We start from the raw sequence: 23,797 nt of genomic DNA on the forward strand, positions 1-23,797 counted from the left end.
CCTTAATTTTGTGGCACCTTTTAAATATTTTCAAATGTTTAAAAATTCAGAATAAATTTCTATTTAAAATCGAATTTATTTATTTATTTTTAAAGAATTTTCGACTGTATCGTATCTGTCGAAATATGACTTAAATTCTATGCAACAGAATGTATTCTGAAGAGGCACACTCACAATGGAAGACGTTGTATGAGGATTACCATAGTCGGCGAAATACGGAGAAACTGGAGAGACATTTGTAGAATGACTCTCATCAATATCATCCATAGCCGCAACAGAAGTTCAGGAAAGATTACTACAATCTTAAAAATTCAGCATCGAGTTGCTTAACTTTCCCGGCAACATTTGGTGCAGCTATCCGAGTAGCGATAATGGGTTGTCAAATTTTCTATCGGTTAGTTGTATCAAGTGGTTATTCTGCTTAATGCATTAAAGGTGTCTTAAAAGTCATTTTGAATCCAGTTTTAGAACATACTCTTTAATTTTATTATGCAGATATCACTGAAATAATGCTTGGATGTTCGGCTTTTGGTTGTTCTAATTCTTGAATCCAATATATATCTGGTTATTTAAAAACAAGTAGGCTATAAAACAGACTTCAAAAAACCTGTAACAAATGTAGGATCCAAAGAAAGTCCACTTAGAATATTCAAAATTAGTCGAAATTAAAAGTTTAAAAAATATTCCATGTTTTTCTGTAATTATAAAACCCTCAAAAGCTTTCCCGAAAGTAAGGAGAAGCGTTACATCAGACCAACACCCAGCTTTACCTTTGCATGTTGTAAGATTGTGTTCCGCTTTATAAGAGGATCGAACCTATAAAGAACTTGTTAGTCCTTTATAGATTCGGCCAGGGTGGGCTTAATAATGATAAGGAACTGGGCCTAACATATCCGAGACATTTACGGAAAGTCATGTTATTTCAATTCAAATATTAATCCTGTGAGGTTTAATATCGTTAAAGATTTAATTGTTAATAGGAAAAGTGTGACGTACAGGAATAAGTGCATTTGTGTTCGTAGACGCACTTAAATGGCCGAGCAGTGAAGTAGCAGCTTAACACGCAATCGCAACTGGAAGGTAGAAAACCCCGGCAATATTTCGGGGATGGTCCATCCGGATACGTCGGATCCCGTCCCTCATCACCCATAATGGGCTTACAAAAAAGTGGTTCTCTTAGTATACACAGGACGGAAACACTTAAATAAAAAAGCAAAACTCAAATAGAAGCAATTTACGATAACGAGGAAGCATTTAGTTGTATTTAATTTCTATTTTTATTCTATATTATTTTAGTCTTCCCACCTAAAACATTATTTTATAATAATATTAACAAACTAAAATATAAATATTAGATTAAATATTATAGAAATGGTCAGTATTATGTATGATTATAGCAAATCTATAGGCTATAAATGAATCATAAAAAATATTAATATAGACGCGAAGTTTCGTAAATGATTGTATTGTTGCGATTTAAATAATGCCAACAATGTTAGTATTTTCTAACAATACTTACGAAAGTGAATAGTTCTTGAAGCGCTTTCAAGTGGAAATAGTCGATATAAATGATGAATCTAAGCGATACATTAATGGTAATTTTACCGTTATTTATTTTATTGTATGCCCAGCTTACCAACGAAATTTTCTATGTCTACTCGAATTCGAAGGCGGTTTCCCTAACGTGGAAGGTTGATGGTTTTACTTTTCCCATCATTTAGTATTGGTGTTGACTATAATTTTGGAAGATCCGAATTAAGTATGGAGTAAGGGATCGTCTGTCAATTATGTAGCGTTGTTTTTATATTTTCTAATTGACATCTCGCACCCGTAATCTGTCCATTCAAAAATTACGTAACTACATCACCCGTTTAATTTCCTTCTATAACTGTACTAAAAAGTAAAAAACAATACTCACTGGGAGTATCGGACATTACATTATTTTCTTAAGTACAGCATATGAATTATTTGCAAAATAGTGGCATAAACAGCGCAGTTTATCATATAATACTTTATAAATAAAATTCAAATTATTCTGTTACCTAGGGGTTCAGATCCTAACATTACGTAATGTTTTTGTAAACACATCGCACCTTTAACGTATCCTAACAATTATCTGCATAACCACTCACTCATAACAGTATTAAGTAATTTATGAACAGTTCTAAATTTAAATATTACGTACTCATATAAAGCTAAAATCAACAATATTCTTAGGATAAAACCACATTTTTATTACTGTATTATTGAGGCGGAGCATTAGCGAGGCCTCTTCTATGTGGCTTATAGAATTGAGTTCGTTCTTAAAATTTTATGAACCGATTTTGATAAAACTTTGCCATTTTCTATTGGTTGCGATGAAGAATCTAGAAATGAAATATATGTACATGTGAAAAACAGGAGTCCATGATTTCGTTATAGATATAAAGTGGGTTCAAAGTGACAATGCCAGTGATCTTTGAGCACGCCTAATAGAATTTAGGGTCAAATAAAAAAAGTGTTGCATGTTCCTACTAAAGAATAAACGCAAAACACGAAAATAACACAAGAAGAAAACAATTGGCATCGGCTGCTTTTAGTTTTGGTTTTAATTCGACACGTGTCCAATGTGCTGAAGGAGAAAACCTCTCCGGAGGTCTTTTATGAGAAACTGACCCCCTATTTAAGTGTTATTAACGTAAATAAAACCTATAAAACTTCACGTAGCCAATCCGTTAGTCAGGCACGAAGTCACAGCCAGTGTTCAGTGATTTTATCTACATGACAACGCCCATAGTGGATATTGCCATCGATTGTTTTGTTCTTGGATCGTCTCTCTGGATCGTGCAATAAGGACAAAGATCATCTCTGTGTGCCGACCAGTACAAGGACCAACTCTCCCGTGACCGGCAAGCTACGACGATAGCCTCAATTCTATAACAAAAATGCGAATAAAAGAATATATAGAAAACAGATATAAGGTAAAATTTAAAGAATTAAAATATATTAATAAAAACCAGCAGATGAATCCGGCGTTGCACAGGTAAGAAATAACACCACCAAATATTAAAATTAAAAGTAGGAAATAATCTATTAGATTATTTCCTACTTCCAACCCTTCTATTATATTACATGATAGTATTTGATTCTGTAACTACGAAGGTAATTTTACGTAAAGGTTTATTACATCGTAATATTTTAACTCGGCACCCTCGAAAACCACTTAAGTATATACGTTATTTCAATTCATATATTTCCCCTGAAAAAAGTTAGATAAATAACCGACACGACTGTATTACTAACAGAAAAAGTATGACGCACAGAGGCAAGACACAACTAAAAGAATTGAGAACAATGAAGAAAAGTTTCTTCCGGGATGACTTTTATAAGAAGCTGGACTCTATTTACGTGTTACTAACGCGAAGAAAGCCCAGAAAACTCCTATGTATTGGCGCTACGTGTAAATCAGCAAATCAAAATAGAAATAGAGATTAATTGATTTACACAAATTCAATAGATGTTTTGGGACGGGATGTTTAACATTATCTAACTTAACAGTATATAAGCGTAAGTGTCGACTTTCGTAGCAATTGGTCGAACTGCCTAGAAGTGTATAACGTACAAACAAACAAACATACAAACAATGAATGAAAATAAATTAATCCCCAGAATTCACCATCGCGAGTTAAACAGAGAGTTGACAAACTCGAGTTTAGATGTAATTCGAAGTCAGATTACGAGTTACTCTTCTTTTGTATTCAGGTAAAAATTTAACTCTAGAGTTAATATTTTAAAACAATCCCGTGTTCGAGATTAAACAAGTTTTCTTTCGTAAGCGGCGTCTTGATTGGTTGAAAGTAAACACGTGTAGAAAATGGCGGAAAGTAAAGAGGATAGTAGTGTTCTCCGTAATTTCACGAATTTTGAAAAAGAAGTATTACTCGAATTAGTCGAGAAATATAAACATGTAATAGAGAACAAAAACACAAACGCGGTTTCTTCAAAACAGAAGAGGTATTAACGGAAGAATATAATGGAATCCCGGGCTTCACGCTAAGAAAAAGTAAGCAGCTATGGGACTGTTATAAAAACTTAAAAAAAAAAGCCGTAAAAGAACAGTCCCAGAAAAAAACCGAATTATTTAAGAATTATTTAAGGAGGAGGAAAGCCTCCTTAAAACCCTCCTGTCTTAAATAATTCGGACGTAATGTCTGAAAAACTCCTGTCGATGGGNCCGTAAAAGAACAGTCCCAGAAAAAAACCGAATTATTTAAGAATTATTTAAGGAGGAGGAAAGCCTCCTTAAAACCCTCCTGTCTTAAATAATTCGGACGTAATGTCTGAAAAACTCCTGTCGATGGGCGTTTTAACTCAGCCTTTACATAATGGCTTTGATAGCGATACCCAACCAACAAGTAAGTATAAAAGCATTATAATTTATAATTTTTTAAATTTTGAATTAATTAGTAATATATTTTAATAGCAGAGATAGCTGCAACTTTTGTAGAAAATTCACCAAATTCTCAAAGTATATGTGATGTATCTGCATCTGTATCTGAAGTAAGTCAATGTTTATTTAGTTATCAATAAATTACTTTATAATACTTACAATTGTGCAAATATTTATAGTATACATGAAAATACTTCCTATATAAAGTCTGTACTTCACTGTACAATACACAATAAGAATATACATACATTTCATGTATAAATTACATCTATAATTTAAACTATATCATGTCATTTAAATGTAAAACTATAATATTTAATATATGAATTGTATGAAAGTTTATACTGTATGTACTATTCAAATTGTGTACATCTTAATACTTTGAAATATTGTTATAAGTTACACATTGTTTCATTCAACATTTCATTCATAAATCAAAAAAGTCTAGATAATTTTCAGTTACAAATGTCTTGTAANACATCTGAAGTATAATTTTTTATTGTTTTTATATTTTTCAATATATTTATTTTGTTTGTACAAAATAAAAACATAATTTTTAACGATACAATAGTCTTTGTTAGGTTTAACATCGACGAAAATTCCACGCGAAGCGACACGCAACGGATAAAAATTTTAACATCGAATACGTTAAACTATTTTTTCGTACATAAATCGGTTATCCGAAATATCAGTTATACGAACAACTTCAGTCCCCAATTGATTCGGAAAATCGACGCTCTACTGTACTAGTATAATCGAGATAGGTTGATAATAATAATAAGCGCAAAGCCCAAACGATTATGAGTTGAAAGTTGAAATTCAATACACAGTTGGGGTACGTCATGAAAATGCACACTAAAAAGAAATTTCTGGAAATTGATCGCAATGAAGATGAGAGGGTTACGGATTACTCTGAAGTACTCGGCTTCTGTTGTACTGTTTTACATGCGAAGTTTTGCAGTTTTTCAGGTAATCGAATACATTTTTAGATCCATCTAGAAGTTCTCTATCTAGTATCGGAATAGGGGGGAAGTAATTACACCCGGTTAAAACGGGTAAGATCGCATATAATCTAATAATCTTAATCTTTGCTACCGTTGCTTTTTGCCCGAGCAACGCCAGACTGATCTGTTAGTAACTTTATAAGCGAGATGGTGGCTTAAATGAAGAAATTGTTTCACATAAATGTGATTTATACTGCATTTACATATGTATTCGAGTGATATTTGTTGATAAAAGTATTATATTTAATAAATTAATGGTTACAAATAATGCATTTATAGCTTTCGTTCCAAATTTGAGATGTAAAATATCGTACAACAATAAAGTTTACAGAATTTCGGGCGAAAAAATTCATATGAGGATGCTGGGCTTATATAATGGAGAATAACATAAATAGCCAAATATTTGGTATTAAATAATTCGAACACTTTTATTAATTGGCAGTTTAAAATTTGGACTCTGAGCATTCCAAAGTTAGAACAATATCGAACCTAAAGCAGTTCTCGATAGAGATTCGAAAACGTTTGTTCTTGAATCTAAATATAGTACAATGGAGCATCGATTATCCGAATATCGATCAACCGAAACGTCAATTAACCGAAAGCTTTCCAGTCGACAAAGTTAAATTTTTGCTAGCGCTGTAGTGTTGCAATTTTTGGCTATGTCTTTGGCTACTCCAATATTATTTTTGTTCATGTACGTGTTTTAGTTGGCAGCACTGTCGCGACCACGAGAGGGTACTTGATTATTTTCAGCAAAACTGCAAACTTAAATACGCTTAATTGAAATTATATTTACCAAAAAACCCTAATAAATAATCAAATTACTTTTATTAAAGTACTTTAATTCGAATCGCCATCAACAATATAAAGTAGAAAATATCATCATTCCGACATTAATCATCAGAAACAATTTGCAGGATAAAGACCATTAGCATTTTGTACTTTCACGATTATGAAGATATTTTGGCAGTAAGGAATACTGTAGTTCAAATAACCACCGATATTATTCCTTCACGCGTTGATGTACATTTATACACACGTTAAATGAATATTTATCTAAGGTTTTGTATTGTGAAATAATAGTATAGTGTGGTTTTGTTTGTTTCTTAAGTTATGACAACACAACACTTGAGCGATTTGTCTAGGGGGATGCTTTCCGGATGTCTTTTTAAGGGTAACTTGCCCCTATTGCGATATATATATTTCTTCACTCTGTGCCCTATTCGCAGTACCGTCTTTATAGTCTCAATGCATCTGGCAGTGTTCTTCCTTCGCCACACAATTTGACACCGTTTCCAGCCCACGAGCTCAAATCTCAATTCGTCGCGTCTAATCACGTTACTCCAAAACTCTGTAAATTTTTAAATTGCTCCTTTGTAAAGGCTAGCCTCTTCGCAATGTTCATCTTCGAAATGAACGGCACACGGCATGCGATAATCCTTTATACCCAACCTCATTTTTGTGACGTTGTGTATCGTGGCCAGATAGAATGATGAAGATTTTGAACGGTGCCGAACCACTCGTATGTGTATTTTTGATAGCGGTTGTAATGTTTTTATTTTCGTACTGTTCAATGACATTAAAAAAATTCATCTGACCCGTCAAAATCTTGTGTCCGTAACCGACGGAACACCTGCCACGATCGGTCCTGCTGTTTACTTCATCACATTATATAAGAATGATGCTGAGTTCCCAATTTTTTCATTATCACCGCATCGTTTATTTATCAACAGGCATTATGTACAAAAGTATTGCATTGTGAACATGTGAAAGTTGTCCTAAAAATTATAAATTCTATTCGAGCCAGACCAGTTCAGAGCAGATTATTCAAAATACTGACTGATGAACTTAATGCTGAGTATGGAACGTTAATGTGTTACATTCTTAGTAAAGTCCTATAAGGGAAAGGTCCTATAACCTAAAGGAAAAAGTTCTATAACCAGATCCACAATAACAAATGAGAATCTGAATGATTGTATGACTCTCGCTGTAACAACTTATGTACCAGAATACAATAAACTGGCCGAAGACATTCAATGTCAGTCTTCATAGTAATTATTAATACAAGACAATTCATGCTATACAGAGCCATTAGAGATGCAATGTTACTGCTCAATATTGACGCCATTCTGAACGGTCTAAAACCTGAAGACGATTGATGTTCGGGGACGTTACTCACATCAGTGTGATTGTCATTGTCTCCAGATTGATTTACAATGTTGCGAATTTGGCAAACTTTGCACTTCGATAACCAAAAATGGCCGCCGTTTAGACCTGGCCCGTTATTTGAAGTTGTACTGTATTTGTATAATTGACCTAAAATTATATTAGTGATTATATAGAGTACACTATTTAAGACAATAAACAATATTTTAGATATAGACATACATATTTTACCATTAAATTAATTTATTATTTACACATTTTTTAAATAATTAACGCGTGTAACATATCTGTAAGTACGCTGACCTGGTGGAGATTTGGGACTTAAAATCCCACTTCTCGGCACCAGTGTAAGTTAAAATCCCACTTCTCGGCACCAGTTTGCCGACTTTTAGAGGAGGATTGTTAATCCCATGTCAGGATGATTTATAGTTGTTCGCGTGTGGGTGTGGCGAAGGAGACACAGATGACAAGAATCTCACAAAAACCCGTTTACTTTAAACATAAAATAACTTACACTATGAAACAAAAATGTTCTTAAACACAATCGGCTATTCAGAGGTCCTGAGCGTCGATGTTGTTTCGTGGTTCGTCGATCGAAGATGGCCAAGGAAAAGTGGTGTTAATCAGTTCTTAAGGCTGGTAGGGAGACGGTTGGTATGGCGACACGGCCCTAAGAAAAGACAGGAAAAATGTTCTTTTGTGCGTTGACACACGGCGTGATTCGGAACTTCACTAACCGAGTTCAGGTGCACAGTTGCACAGTTTACGGAAAGTAATTCTGTCCTTGAAGATCGAGGATTATATCAATCTCCGTTCTCCGATTTGCTTATTCTGATTGGTTCCGCGTCCCTTTTTCCCGCTCTGCGATTGGTCCGTCGACTGTCTCTAAGCGAAAGACGACTCCTGTTCGAGTCACGAGAAAGATCCGCTTCGAAGAATCTACTTGACACCAGCCGTTTACTCTGGATAGAAAGTGTTGATGGAAAATGGAACTTAAGCTCATATTTGTCCTCCATTGTTGTCTAATTTGTGGAGTTTTTGAAGTTTAACGACCCGACGCGATGTTCCTTTTTATCGTTAACCTTTCCCCTTTCCAAAATTTCTATGTTCTAATTATTTGTATACGAGCGCTTTGTCAAAGGTCCATCTCTACTAGAGGGCGTTCGATTACAATTATTAATCATTTATAATTATTGCGTTCTGTTTACATCAATAGTACATTTTTTCCTCGTCTCGGTTTTATATGACTAGCACAACTAATTTTAACAATGGACGATTTTTATTCTAGTTTCGTTTTAATAAATTTCTAATAATAAATGTTTAATTTCAATCCATTTTTTGCAACCTCACATATCTGTATAATATTATTTTACGTATTTAATTATATTGAAGCAGTGTAGGTGTGTTTAACGTCTGGTCACGTGCTCTCCTCCTCCACAACTACGATACGAGAGATAAATCCGTCCTTTCAGCTAATATAAAACAAGGTTTTCATGGTCACTGAGCAATTCAGGATTATGTTTAATACGAATCGTGTACATTTTAGTTCTTAACTTCTTATTTAATTTCATTATTTTTAGAGTTCGGCTGAGAAAAAGAAATGATTGAGACACAATACACAATGAGAATATACATACATTTTATGTATAAATTACATCTACAATTTAAACTACATTATGTAATTTAAATGTAAAACTATAATACATCATCATCATGAAATAATGCTATACTTTCATCTTGTAGTGCAATTATGTGAAGAGCTATAATATGCACTGCATTCTGCAAATTATAGTGTAGTCCAATAGAAAAGCATGGAAAATGTCTGTCATAAACCATATTGCCTTTCAACAGGATTCCTGTCTACTTTTCATTTGCATGGTAAAATAAAACTGCCAAATTTTTTAATTATATTGATTTAGCTAACTCTTAAGCAAAATGTATGGCCCCGAAAAGGGCCTTTTAATTTAATAATAGACTAATGTCTGAAATATATTTGCATGACTTTAAAAGATTATGCAAACATTTTAAAAGATAAATTCTAAAGAAATCTGCTATTAATGCATTTCTCTTTGCAAATCCAGCTGCATTGTGACTTTTGACAACAGGCACCGGAACATCTTCATTCATGTTGGAACTGTCATATTTCCATGTGAAATTGCAATGTTACGAAGCAGTGCAGTAGCAACTATGACAGCCATAGCATTTTGATGGTTGCGTGGCATCTGTTATTTCTTTCAAAGAATAAATAATTGATATTAATTTTGAAATATATATGATCANGCCGAAGTTGCCCCGATCTCCCCTATATTGATACATAATACATTTATATGTTGGTAATTTCATATACGTGATTATGTATATGAAACTACCAACAGATGCCGCAGGAGAACCATTATACACAGAATATAATTTTCGATTACGTATGACATTCTTAATTAATCACAATGCTTTACTTTTGTTTCTATCAATATCTGTTTACAAAAATAAATGTAGATTAAGTCATTATTTTAGCTGTAGTTAGAAAAAGTTGAGATACCGTTTGAAATTTTTAACATAATTTAACCCCCGAAACTCAAAATAACCTAAACGTGATAGAAAATAAATAATGTAAGTTAATATAACTTAGAATCAGAAATTCTCTGTTGCTATCTCACGAATTTCATAAATTAAAAAAAAGTTTTTAATAAGACAAAAACAAAGTAAGCATTTTCGTGTTATCAATAATACTATTTCTTATGTTATTTCCATTGTTCCGCTTACGTTTCATTGTTTATCTTATTTTATGCCTATTACTTTGTCTATATAAATAAGAAAGGAAACATCGGCAATAAGAACGGACAGAAGGTGATTTTCATGATTTTTATTTGCATGAGGTAAACTGTGCGAAAAAACACACTGCTTGCCCCTTTTGTATCCTGTTACCACAGCGAAATTTCATTAGACGTGTCTGGAAGCCATGAAATGAAAAAAAATAAAAAGCCGGAAAACTGAAGCCCCAACATAATGAAAAGANTGATCTGTTAGTAACTTCATAAGCGAGATGGTGGCTTAAATGAATAAATTGTTTCACATAAATGTGATTTATACTGCATTTACATATGTATTCGAGTGATATTTGTTGATAAAAGTATTATATTTAATAAATTAATGGTTACAAATAATGCATTTATAGCTTTCGTTCCAAATTTGAGATGTAAAATATCGTACAACAATAAAGTTTACAGAATTTCGGGCGAAAAAATTCATATGAGGATGCTGGGCTTATATAATGGAGAATAACATAAATAGCCAAATATTTGGTATTAAATAATTCGAACACTTTTATTAATTGGCAGTTTAAAATTTGGACTCTGAGCATTCCAAAGTTAGAACAATATCGAACCTAAAGCAGTTCTCGATAGAGATTCGAAAACGTTTGTTCTTGAATCTAAATATAGTACAATGGAGCATCGATTATCCGAATATCGATCAACCGAAACGTCAATTAACCGAAAGCTTTCCAGTCGACAAAGTTAAATTTTTGCTAGCGCTGTAGTGTTGCAATTTTTGGCTATGTCTTTGGCTACTCCAATATTATTTTTGTTCATGTACGTGTTTTAGTTGGCAGCACTGTCGCGACCACGAGAGGGTACTTGATTATTTTCAGCAAAACTGCAAACTTAAATACGCTTAATTGAAATTATATTTACCAAAAAACCCTAATAAATAATCAAATTACTTTTATTAAAGTACTTTAATTCGAATCGCCATCAACAATATAAAGTAGAAAATATCATCATTCCGACATTAATCATCAGAAACAATTTGCAGGATAAAGACCATTAGCATTTTGTACTTTCACGATTATGAAGATATTTTGGCAGTAAGGAATACTGTAGTTCAAATAACCACCGATATTATTCCTTCACGCGTTGATGTACATTTATACACACGTTAAATGAATATTTATCTAAGGTTTTGTATTGTGAAATAATAGTATAGTGTGGTTTTGTTTGTTTCTTAAGTTATGACAACACAACACTTGAGCGATTTGTCTAGGGGGATGCTTTCCGGATGTCTTTTTAAGGGTAACTTGCCCCTATTGCGATATATATATTTCTTCACTCTGTGCCCTATTCGCAGTACCGTCTTTATAGTCTCAATGCATCTGGCAGTGTTCTTCCTTCGCCACACAATTTGACACCGTTTCCAGCCCACGAGCTCAAATCTCAATTCGTCGCGTCTAATCACGTTACTCCAAAACTCTGTAAATTTTTAAATTGCTCCTTTGTAAAGGCTAGCCTCTTCGCAATGTTCATCTTCGAAATGAACGGCACACGGCATGCGATAATCCTTTATACCCAACCTCATTTTTGTGACGTTGTGTATCGTGGCCAGATAGAATGATGAAGATTTTGAACGGTGCCGAACCACTCGTATGTGTATTTTTGATAGCGGTTGTAATGTTTTTATTTTCGTACTGTTCAATGACATTAAAAAAATTCATCTGACCCGTCAAAATCTTGTGTCCGTAACCGACGGAACACCTGCCACGATCGGTCCTGCTGTTTACTTCATCACATTATATAAGAATGATGCTGAGTTCCCAATTTTTTCATTATCACCGCATCGTTTATTTATCAACAGGCATTATGTACAAAAGTATTGCATTGTGAACATGTGAAAGTTGTCCTAAAAATTATAAATTCTATTCGAGCCAGACCAGTTCAGAGCAGATTATTCAAAATACTGACTGATGAACTTAATGCTGAGTATGGAACGTTAATGTGTTACATTCTTAGTAAAGTCCTATAAGGGAAAGGTCCTATAACCTAAAGGAAAAAGTTCTATAACCAGATCCACAATAACAAATGAGAATCTGAATGATTGTATGACTCTCGCTGTAACAACTTATGTACCAGAATACAATAAACTGGCCGAAGACATTCAATGTCAGTCTTCATAGTAATTATTAATACAAGACAATTCATGCTATACAGAGCCATTAGAGATGCAATGTTACTGCTCAATATTGACGCCATTCTGAACGGTCTAAAACCTGAAGACGATTGATGTTCGGGGACGTTACTCACATCAGTGTGATTGTCATTGTCTCCAGATTGATTTACAATGTTGCGAATTTGGCAAACTTTGCACTTCGATAACCAAAAATGGCCGCCGTTTAGACCTGGCCCGTTATTTGAAGTTGTACTGTATTTGTATAATTGACCTAAAATTATATTAGTGATTATATAGAGTACACTATTTAAGACAATAAACAATATTTTAGATATAGACATACATATTTTACCATTAAATTAATTTATTATTTACATATTTTTTAAATAATTAACGCGTGTAACATATCTGTAAGTACGCTGACCTGGTGGAGATTTGGGACTTAAAATCCCACTTCTCGGCACCAGTGTAAGTTAAAATTCCACTTCTCGGCACCAGTTTGCCGACTTTTAGAGGAGGATTGTTAATCCCATGTCAGGATGATTTATAGTTGTTCGCGTGTGGGTGTGGCGAAGGAGACACAGATGACAAGAATCTCACAAAAACCCGTTTACTTTAAACATAAAATAACTTACACTATGAAACAAAAATGTTCTTAAACACAATCGGCTATTCAGAGGTCCTGAGCGTCGATGTTGTTTCGTGGTTCGTCGATCGAAGATGGCCAAGGAAAAGTGGTGTTAATCAGTTCTTAAGGCTGGTAGGGAGACGGTTGGTATGGCGACACGGCCCTAAGAAAAGACAGGAAAAATGTTCTTTTGTGCGTTGACACACGGCGTGATTCGGAACTTCACTAACCGAGTTCAGGTGCACAGTTGCACAGTTTACGGAAAGTAATTCTGTCCTTGAAGATCGAGGATTATATCAATCTCCGTTCTCCGATTTGCTTATTCTGATTGGTTCCGCGTCCCTTTTTCCCGCTCTGCGATTGGTCCGTCGACTGTCTCTAAGCGAAAGACGACTCCTGTTCGAGTCACGAGAAAGATCCGCTTCGAAGAATCTACTTGACACCAGCCGTTTACTCTGGATAGAAAGTGTTGATGGAAAATGGAACTTAAGCTCATATTTGTCCTCCATTGTTGTCTAATTTGTGGAGTTTTTGAAGTTTAACGACCCGACGCGATGTTCCTTTTTATCGTTAACCTTTCCCCTTTCCAAAATTTCTATGTTCTAATTATTTGTATACGAGCGCTTTGTCAAAGGTCCATCTCTACTAGAGGGCGTTCGATTACAATTATTAATCATTTATAATTATTGCGTTCTGTTTACATCAATAGTACATTTTTTCCTCGTCTCGGTTTTATATGACTAGCACAACTAATTTTAACAATGGACGATTTTTATTCTAGTTTCGTTTTAATAAATTTCTAATAATAAATGTTTAATTTCAATCCATTTTTTGCAACCTCACATATCTGTATAATATTATTTTACGTATTTAATTATATTGAAGCAGTGTAGGTGTGTTTAACGTCTGGTCACGTGCTCTCCTCCTCCACAACTACGATACGAGAGATAAATCCGTCCTTTCAGCTAATATAAAACAAGGTTTTCATGGTCACTGAGCAATTCAGGATTATGTTTAATACGAATCGTGTACATTTTAGTTCTTAACTTCTTATTTAATTTCATTATTTTTAGAGTTCGGCTGAGAAAAAGAAATGATTGAGACGAATTTACGGAAATTACATACGGATAAAATGAATTCGAAACCAATTCGGTATTGACACTAAAGTTACTCCATATTGAAAATGGCGAATTCAACTGTGTTAAGAGGAGACTAAAGTACGTTTTCATCCAAACATTTTATTAATTCTCTTATTCGTTTATTACTGTAAGATTTAATAATATTTGTATATAATATAATCCCTGTTCACGCTTTGTAATCCTCTCTTTTAGTGTCAATTTCCTATTGTAATTATTATATGAAATACTGTATTTAAGTTAACGTAAACAGAAACTTACTATACTTTTTGAAGCTGTCTTTGTGTTGTATTAAGGCCATTTATTAATTGCGTGTACCGTTTTTAAGCCACAGTTGACTCTTCTCCGTTTCTATTGTGGGCATTAATATACTTTTGAAAAAACTCCCTCCTTTTAATTACGTGTACGATAGTTGATGGATTTCGACATTGAAGAAATTACTTAAAGTTCGGCAATACTTTTTGATAATTAATTTACATGACTAGTAATTAGGCTTATAAGAATAAAATTCGTAAGCCACATCACAAATAAGTCTACAAAAGTCCAGGTAGACAACGCCTCTTGGACATTAGTTTTTGCAATCCCCTATTAAACTGTACCCGTAATTAATGGACGGCCTTTTATAAACATAAATATATATAATTTATCAACTCATTTTTTTTAAAAAAAATCAATACTTTGGAGTATTTTTAAAATCAAAATTACAACAGGTTTAACGTTGCAAAGGCGTAATTAAGGGGGAGTAGGCACTTGCCCCGGTTATTAGGATAATTATTAAAGCTCTCAAGTTATATATGAAAATTATTTATGATTTATGTTTGCAATGAAATATCGCATTGAGAAAAGGAAGCAATACTAGAGCTGGAAGTAAAAAAAATGGTGTTTAACGTGATATTTTTTACGAAAGTAGGAAACTAACAAAGTAAAACTCTTATTTCATTTACAATACTTTTCAATTTCATATCTCAGTTTTAGATAAGGTTATCGGTTTTTCCAAAGGTTATAATGTAATTTCTAAGGCAGGTGTTCCCAATCTTCGTTTTTATCAATACATTCACTTTATTTAAAATGTTATTTCCTAAGAATTTCCGTAATTTCATATCAAATTGTACGTTTTTCAAACCAAATTCATCTTTTTGCAAGCCAAAATTTACCTTTTTGCACATTAAGTTTATAATTCGCTGGTTGTAATTTCACGTATATGAATATATATTAATACATAATACATTTGTATGTTGGTAATTTCGTATACGTGATCATGTATATGAAATTACCAACATACGTCGCAGGAGAATCATTATACTGTTGATTGAGTACACACAGAATTTATGTGTCTTTGTCTTTGGATGTGTCTTTGGAATAAAACACAATACTAGTGTTTACTACTCCACAAATATAAAACAGGACACGGTTTCAAAAAGAAAATCAATTTAATTCCCTATTAACACGTGATAAATACATTACTTTACTTCTTTGTATTACAATAAAATTTTAAATTAGTTAACAATTTACAATCGATTTTATGTACTATAATGTATAAAAGCGTGAGAAAAAATTTATAAAAATACTTGATATTATGCGAGTCGGGGGCCGTCAAAAATTAGATTACGCAAGTTTGGGGTAAGGCCCTGATACAAGGTGTGTTTTCCTTACGACATACCAGAAAAAGAATTGTCTTCTCTTCTTTCTTCACATTCTCTTTCTGTTTCTTTCTTCCTTTTGTCTTCTTTCTCCTTTACCTGGTCTTTCACTAGGTCCTTCACTAGGTCGGTTGTCACTTGTCCGGTCAATCCCCTGTCTAGCCACTCAGTCAGTCATTATCTTGATCCTGTGTCACTGTTAATTTTCGGCACTTCTTTCTATATTATTCTTTGTTTTTGACCAATCGTGCTTTTGTTCCGGAGGAAGGTGAAGTTATTTGTATAATGTATGATTGGTCATCTAGTGGTCCTCCTCCTCTCTTTTCAACGAAGAATGATGTGCGAACATGGATAGCATACCATCGAAAAAAAGGGAAACGACGGGCATACCCCTCATCTTTTCCTTCGCATGTTATGAGATTTATAACACTTAATTGATAATTTTTTTATTTTAATTTGTTTCTGTAAATTATTTTAAATTGATATTACTAAAAGTTTGGAAAAGGGGGGTCCTTAAAATCAGAAAAATAGGCGAAATATCTTTATAACGTTGGTTGATAGATAAACAATCTCGGTGTCACGTTTACATATCATTTTCGAGATGTGAGTCCAAAGGGCGTTCTGTAACAATTGTTCTTTACACAATCAGACAGATAAGGTATTTAAAAAAGGTTATTAAATACACAGAGTTTAAAATAAAATAAAATTTCTAACTGATAAATTAAAACGAATACATTGTTAGCAAAAAAGATTAAAATAAAGTGATTAAAACTAAAATTATNTTGTAATTATTATATGAAATACTGTATTTAAGTTAACGTAAACAGAAACTTATACTATACTATACTTTTTGAAGCCGTCTTTGTGTTGTATTAGGGCCATTTATTAATTGCGTGTACAATTTTTGAGCCAATGTTGACTCCCCTCCGTTTCTATTGTGCGCTTTGATATACTTTTGTAAAAACTCCTTCCTTTTAACTACATGTACGATAGTTGATGGATTCCGACATTGAAGAAATGACTTAAAGTTTTGTAAAGCTTTCTGATCATTAATTTCCAAGACTAGTAATTAGGCTTATAAGAATAAAATTCGTAAACCACACCACAAAAAAGTCCACAAAAGTGCAGGTAGACAACGTCTCTTGGACATTAGTTTTTGCAATCCCCCTTGAACTGTGCTTGTATTTAACTTTTATAAATATAAATATATATAATTTATCCACTCATTTTTTAAAAAAAAATTAGTACTTTGGAGTATTTTTAAAATCAAAATTACAAAAGGTATGTCGTCGCAAAGGCGTGTCGACTGTCCCATTCACATAAATAAAACAGTAGAATTTAGCCTATTCCTTGAAAACCTGTTAGCATTGCAACAACTTTGAAGTCAGCATGCGCACACACACATACACATTCCACTTACACTCGTATTTTATCTTGTTCACCATTATCTCTATGTTGTTGTAAGTTTCTTTTATGTGAACAGCACAAGTGACTGGAACAGACAGATGTTTTTTTTTGCAATTGTGCAGCAATACTCTTTTAAGACTGAATTTTGTTGAGTCAATAACGAGTCTTCACTCTGTAGAATCCTATGGCAGCTAAGCTTCTCCAACAAATGTGGTATATTGTTGCAAAGAGATTGTCCTTCATTGAAGAATTTCACATTTCCCAATTCCGTTTTTTTTTTTTTTGTGATGGGACTAACAGGGAGTAGGCACTTGCCCCGGTTATTAAAATTATTATTAAAGCTCTCAAAATTATATATGATTTACTTTTGCTATGAAATATCGCGTTGAGAAAAGGAAGCAGCATTACAGCAGGAAGTAAAAAAGGGTGTGAAACGTGATACAGTAGAGCGTCGATTTTTCGAAAGTCAATCATCCGAAACGTCAATCATTCGAAAGAATTCCAGTCGGCAAATTTAAATTTTCACCAGTGCTGTGGCGCTTCAATCTTTGGTTATGTCTTGGGCTACTCAAATATTTTACGTTTTTGATACTAAATTAACTTCTGAAGTATACTTTTTTATTGTTTTTATATTTTTCAATATATTTATTTTGTTTGTACAAAATAAAAAAATAATTTTTAACGATACAATAGTCTTCGTTAGGCTTAACATCGACGAAAATTCAACGCGAAGCGACACGCAACGGAGAAAAACATCAACACGGGATAAATTAATATATTTTTTCGTACATAATTGGTTATCCGAAAAATAAGTTATCCGAACAACCCCAGACCTCAATTGATTCGGATAAACGACGCTCTACTGTATTTGAGNCATTCGTGCATAGGGGTGGTTGCGTCTCGATAGCTATAAGGGTGCGGGAGATATGAGGCTGAAAGTGGTTGAAAGTGGCTTTCTATTTCGAATGTTTTGTTCGAATTTAATTCGAACTTTGTTCGAATTTGTTCGAATTAAATTCGAATATAAAATTCGAATATTGGTTCGATTATAGAACGATTGTAAACGTTCCAGAATCGTTTAAAATAGTTCGTTTGACTTCACGTGAACAGGAGACGTTCAGAAATCGAATCGGGACCAGGGCCGTGTTCAGTAACGCAGAATTCTTACTAAGCCTAGTTATGCTGCGATGTTGAACTCGTTTCTAACTACTGCTTGACTCCTCCCACCACTAGCTTCTTTTATGTATTCTTAGCTCCGCCCACTAAACCACTCAGAATTCTAACTTAGGTGTTCTGCGTTACTGAACACGGCCCAGGTCTCTAATTAGTCTGGAAACGGGGGACCTACTTCTTGCATTCTGTGAAAACAGGTAAGATTGGATATAATGTAATTATCTTAATCTTCACTATCGTTACTTTTTGCCCAGCGAAGCGGGTCCTTGCAGCTACATTCTAGATTACTTAGAAAAACAGTCTTTTTTATACCTTATATAAAACAAAACTATATTACATACAAATAAAAACCCAGCGAAGCGGGCCCTTGCAGCTAGTAGTTTAATAAAAAGTTATCACAAAATCAGAATAAATGCAAGCTGCAAGGACCAAAAATGTTAAAAAAGTAATCTTTTCACTTGAGTTTGGTAAAAATATCAATAAATTTAATCTAAAAATGGCAGTAATGGATTCCTGGTACAAAACAAAAATATGTTACAACCACAATGGTTAGAATAAAACTCCAAATGCTACAATTTCAATCCAGTAATTACAGCAATTAAATTGATTGATAGTAAAATTTACAATGATTTAAAATTTCAAGCAATTAACATGATTATGGAAAAGAACCCCGGCAANGAGATATCAATGAGATTTTGAAATAAATAATGGCACACGTCGCAGCATTTAAGGAGAAATATTTCACGAATGAAAATGTGCATTTCAAAAATAAGAAGATCTTTGCAATTATTTCCACAAAGATTTCACGAGTGAAAATTCAGGAATTCTTAAACGACTTTCAATAAAGAAAAGTTTTCATAGTTTAATAAAAAGTTATCACAAAATCTGAATAAAAATAAGCTGCAAGGACCAAAAATGTTAAAGAAGCAATCTTTCCATTTGAGTTTGGTAAAAATATCAATAAATTTAATCTAAAAATGGCGATAATGGATTCCTGGTACAAAACAAAAATACGTTATAACCACAATGGTTAGAATAAAACTCCAAATGCTACAATTTCAATTTAGTAATTACAGCAATTAAATTGATTGAAAGTAGAATTTACAATGATTCAAAATTTCAAGCAATTAACGTGATTATAGAAACGAACCCGGCAAAAGAATAATCTTCGATCAATTAAATCCGTTAAACCCATTACCTGTACTTGTAATTCGACAACTAAAGTGACCAGCAGAAATGAAAACTAGGTCGATGTGTCAGTTATTTTATTTTATTTTTTATTCATTGCTGATTTGCATACTTAGCGTGCTTAATTATAATGCTTTACTTGTGTTTCTACTAATATCTGTTTACAAAAATAAATGGCATGTCTACGAATGTCTACATTCGTACCATGCCATTTATTTTTGTTTAGACACTTTATTGTTCCGTTTACGTTTCTTTGTTTATCTAATTTTGAGCCTGTTACCTTGCCTATATAAATAAGAAAGGAAACATCGGCAATAAGAACGGACAGAAATTGATTTACATTGTTTTCATTTGCATGAGGCGCAATAAACGTAGTGCTTCCATTACGTGTGAGCATAATATACATTCACCGACAACATATAGGGGCGCATATATGGTCAAAAAAAGCAATTGCTTGGATCCCTCACCTACAATGTCCCCAAATCAATGTAAGGTAAGAAAATATTACCCCCAAAAATTTTCTCGCAGAAAAATATCTGAAGTCAACACTGTATACGGGTCTCCGAATTCAAAATTTCCTGGGCTCCATGAAGATATAACGCGTCATTGCCTTTGCATAGGACAGGGATGGCGAACCTTTTTTGTGTTCGCGTGTTATATTGTAAGCATACTTAGCTTTAAAGATGTTTATGCGTGCCAAAGTTTCAGACTTCGAATAGCGATATTTAAAGAAATTTAACGAATACGCTTTAATTAGAATAAATGTGAAAAAGCTAATTGAAAAAAAGTTGATCAGTTGATAAACCAAAAGGATGATTGAAAAAGACAGAAATCGTATGATACATTACGTGCCAGGTAATTTCTCCTTACGTACCACTTTCGGCACGCGTGCCATAGGTTCTTCACCCCTGGCCTAGGACTTCATATACTATTGCGCCTGTTCAGCATCCGATTATGTATTCAGTAATCTCAATAATAAGCTGTCTCAACTCATTTTACGTTTTATAAATAGGTAATTTAAAATCATCCAGTTCTCGTTTCAGTGTTTCGGTAATTTTCCTTCACGCTCATTGATATTCTCTCTTTCAATTTTCATTATCAAACTTTTTNTTCGACAACTAAAGTGACCAGCAGAAATGAAAACTAGGTCGATGTGTCAGTTATTTTATTTTATTTTATTTTTTATTCATTGCTGATTTGCATACTTAGCGTGCTTAATTATAACGCTTTACTTGTGTTTCTACTAATATCTGTTTACAAAAGTGAATGGAGTGAATAATTGAAGCCGTTCGATAGTCATTATTATATTTATTTTTAAACAGCAAAACTGCTTTATGGGCTTTGCAGCATCTCTGTTGTTTCCTGCTTCTATAACTAGTGTTTATCAGTTACATACTTCCTTTCGTTTCTCATATCTCATCAAGTCGGTTTTACCATTAAGGCAAACTTAGACGGTAGCCAAGAGGCCGGAAAACTGAAGCCCTAGCATAACGAAAAGACATATAGCCGTTAATTAGTGTTAATTAATAAATATTTTTTTTTTATGTTCGTAATGATGGATAATTTATAATATACATAACACGACAACGTATAGGGGCGCCTAAATTCAGTGGCACGTTATCCTATGGTGAAAAATGGCAATTGCCTGAGTCCCTCACCTTCTAGATTCCCAAACCAATGTAAGATAAGAAAATATTACTCCCAAAAATTTCCTCGCAGAAAAATATCTGAAGTCAACAATGTATACGGGCCTCCGAATTCAAAAATGCCTGGACTCCATGAAGCTATAACGCCCCACTACCAAAATTTACTTTGCCTAGAGCGTCATGTATTATCGCGCCTGTTCTGTATCCTATTATTTCTACTGTAATCTCAATATTAAGCTGTCTCATCAGATTTTACGTTTCCCGAATAGCTGAATTAGAATCATCCAATTCTCGTTTCAGTGTTTCAGTAATTTTCCCTTCACGCACGTCGATAGTCTATCTTTCAATTTTCATTATCAAACTTTTTACGTAGTAAAAAACGAAAAATTATTCTAAATGAACAATCTTCAGCTAATTGTAAATTTTTAAATTGAAAATTAACATATAATAAAAGTTGGCTAATATACTTTTTTTTTTCAATTTCAGTTTGCGGTTAAATTTGTGAAAACGTAAAACATGAACCTTTGTAAGAAGCTTTACAAAGATATTTTGAAATCGCCAATTGCATTGGTACTCCTAATATACCCTATATGCGTTATTTACGACTACAATCTGAAACACGACGTCCCGAAGTTTGTGCATTCAGAGGATTTAATCGATTTTACCGATTCAAACAACGAAACTGGATATCCTCATTACATTATTCCAGATATTGTTCACTTAATTCGCTTCGATAATACAGACTTGACGTTCGTTGATATGGTCAACATCAAATCCATACTTCTTAATCACAAGCCGGAGAAGATAATCATCCATTGCAATTGTCACAACTTAACAGGAAAATACTGGGACATGATTAAAGACATACCACAACTGAAATTGCAGTATAGAAAGAAACCAGAATATATTTATGGTGTAAAAATTAGCTATATACAACACGCATCTGATATCTCTCGTATAGAAATCCTTCAAGAATATGGAGGAATTTATTTAGATAACGATGTTTTTGTTGTTAAGTCACTACACGATTTTCGAAGATTCGAGTTCGTTATCAATTGCGATATAAATCAATATTTAGGGACTCAAGTGATAATAGCGCATAAGAATGCAAGATTTTTAAAATATTGGCACTATTCTTATAGGTATTACCGACCCGACAAATGGTATTATAATGCTGGTGAATTACCATCAAAATCGATTCTTTTCGTGCTTCCAGAATTTGCACATAGAGTGGTTGGAGGATTTGGAGTGGATATTAGTTTAATTTACATGTTATACGGAGAAAGAAGCGAAAAATGGAAGAAATTTTACACGCTACATCTTTTAATACATCATCATTATATGGCACCCAACGATCGGCCAAAGATTTTCGATGAAAATAACATTAAAACCTATAACAGAACCTACGGAGATATGGTCAGATCTGTTTTAGGAAACGAAATATAGTTTATAAGTTAACAATTTTTCGTGTTTTTTATTATAAAAGCTATAAGAAAGTGTGATTAACTAATATATAATTATGCATTTGGAAAGATTATTTTTCATTTTTGGACCCTTTCCGTTCTGCGAGTGCCTATTTTCCAAGCTCGTTGTGGGTTCGGTCAGTCCAAGAACGGGGCAATCTGGTGATAAGGGGTAGGGCCCATGAGAAAGGGAGTTCTTTGTCATCCAGAGTCGATCCGAGATGGCTCAGAGCGGTAGGCTTGCGTGTCAATTCTCTCGGCTATCCGACTGGTGAATTTGGTAATAGAACTACATTTTCACTTTACCAAACTTATAATTATACACTAGTATAATCGAGACAGGTTGATAATAATAATAATAAACGCAAAGCCCAAACGATTATGAGTTGAAAGTTGAAATTCGGTACACAGTTGGGGTACGTCATGAGAATGCACACTAAAAAGAAATTTCTCGAAATTGATCGCGGGGGGAGATGGGAGGGTTAAGGATTACCCTGGAGTACTCGGCTTCTGTTGTACTGTTTTACATGCGAAGTTTTGCACTTTTTCAGGTAATCGAATATATTTTTAGACCCTTGTAAAATTATGTATTAGTATAGGAATAGGGGGGACCTAATTCCACCCGGTTAAAACGGGTAAGATTGCTTATAATCTAACAATCTTAATCTTTGCTACCGTTACTTTTTGTCCGAGCAACGCCGGACTATCTGTTAGTAATTTTATAAGCGAGATGGTGGCTTAAATGAAGAAACTGTTTCACATAAATGTGATTTACTGCATTTACATATGTATTCGACTGATATTTGTTGATAAAAGTATTACATTTATTAAATGAAATGTTACAAATAACGCATTTANAAGTTGAAATTCGGTACACAGTTGGGGTACGTCATGAAAATGCACACTAAAAAGAAATTTTTCCAAATTGATCGCGGGGGAGATGGGAGGGTTAAGGATTACCCTGAAGTACTCGGCTTCT

At 33.6% G+C, this 23,797-nt stretch overlaps 1 protein-coding gene across 2 annotated transcripts; it reads left to right on the forward strand.

Annotated features, from left to right (window-relative positions):
• The first annotated feature begins 14,081 nt into the window (after positions 1-14,081).
• On the forward strand, positions 14,082-23,052 carry LOC111620030. Of its 2 annotated transcripts, XM_023361877.1 has the most exons (3): positions 14,082-14,145; positions 14,239-14,382; positions 21,842-23,052. In XM_023361877.1, the coding sequence occupies exon 3, from the start codon at positions 21,872-21,874 to the stop codon at positions 22,799-22,801; it is 930 nt and encodes a 309-aa protein (XP_023217645.1). In that variant the 5' UTR covers positions 14,082-14,145; positions 14,239-14,382; positions 21,842-21,871; the 3' UTR covers positions 22,802-23,052. The 2 variants fall into 2 exon arrangements, with proteins under 2 accessions (XP_023217645.1, XP_023217644.1); XM_023361876.1 differs by having other exon boundaries at positions 14,118-14,382.
• Positions 23,053-23,797: the final 745 nt, after the last annotated feature.

The sequence above is a fragment of the Centruroides sculpturatus genome, unplaced genomic scaffold (assembly GCF_000671375.1).
Source record: "Centruroides sculpturatus isolate CEXI.00-Female unplaced genomic scaffold, Cexi_2.0 scaffold12, whole genome shotgun sequence".
NCBI classification, from domain to species: Eukaryota; Metazoa; Arthropoda; class Arachnida; order Scorpiones; family Buthidae; genus Centruroides; species Centruroides sculpturatus.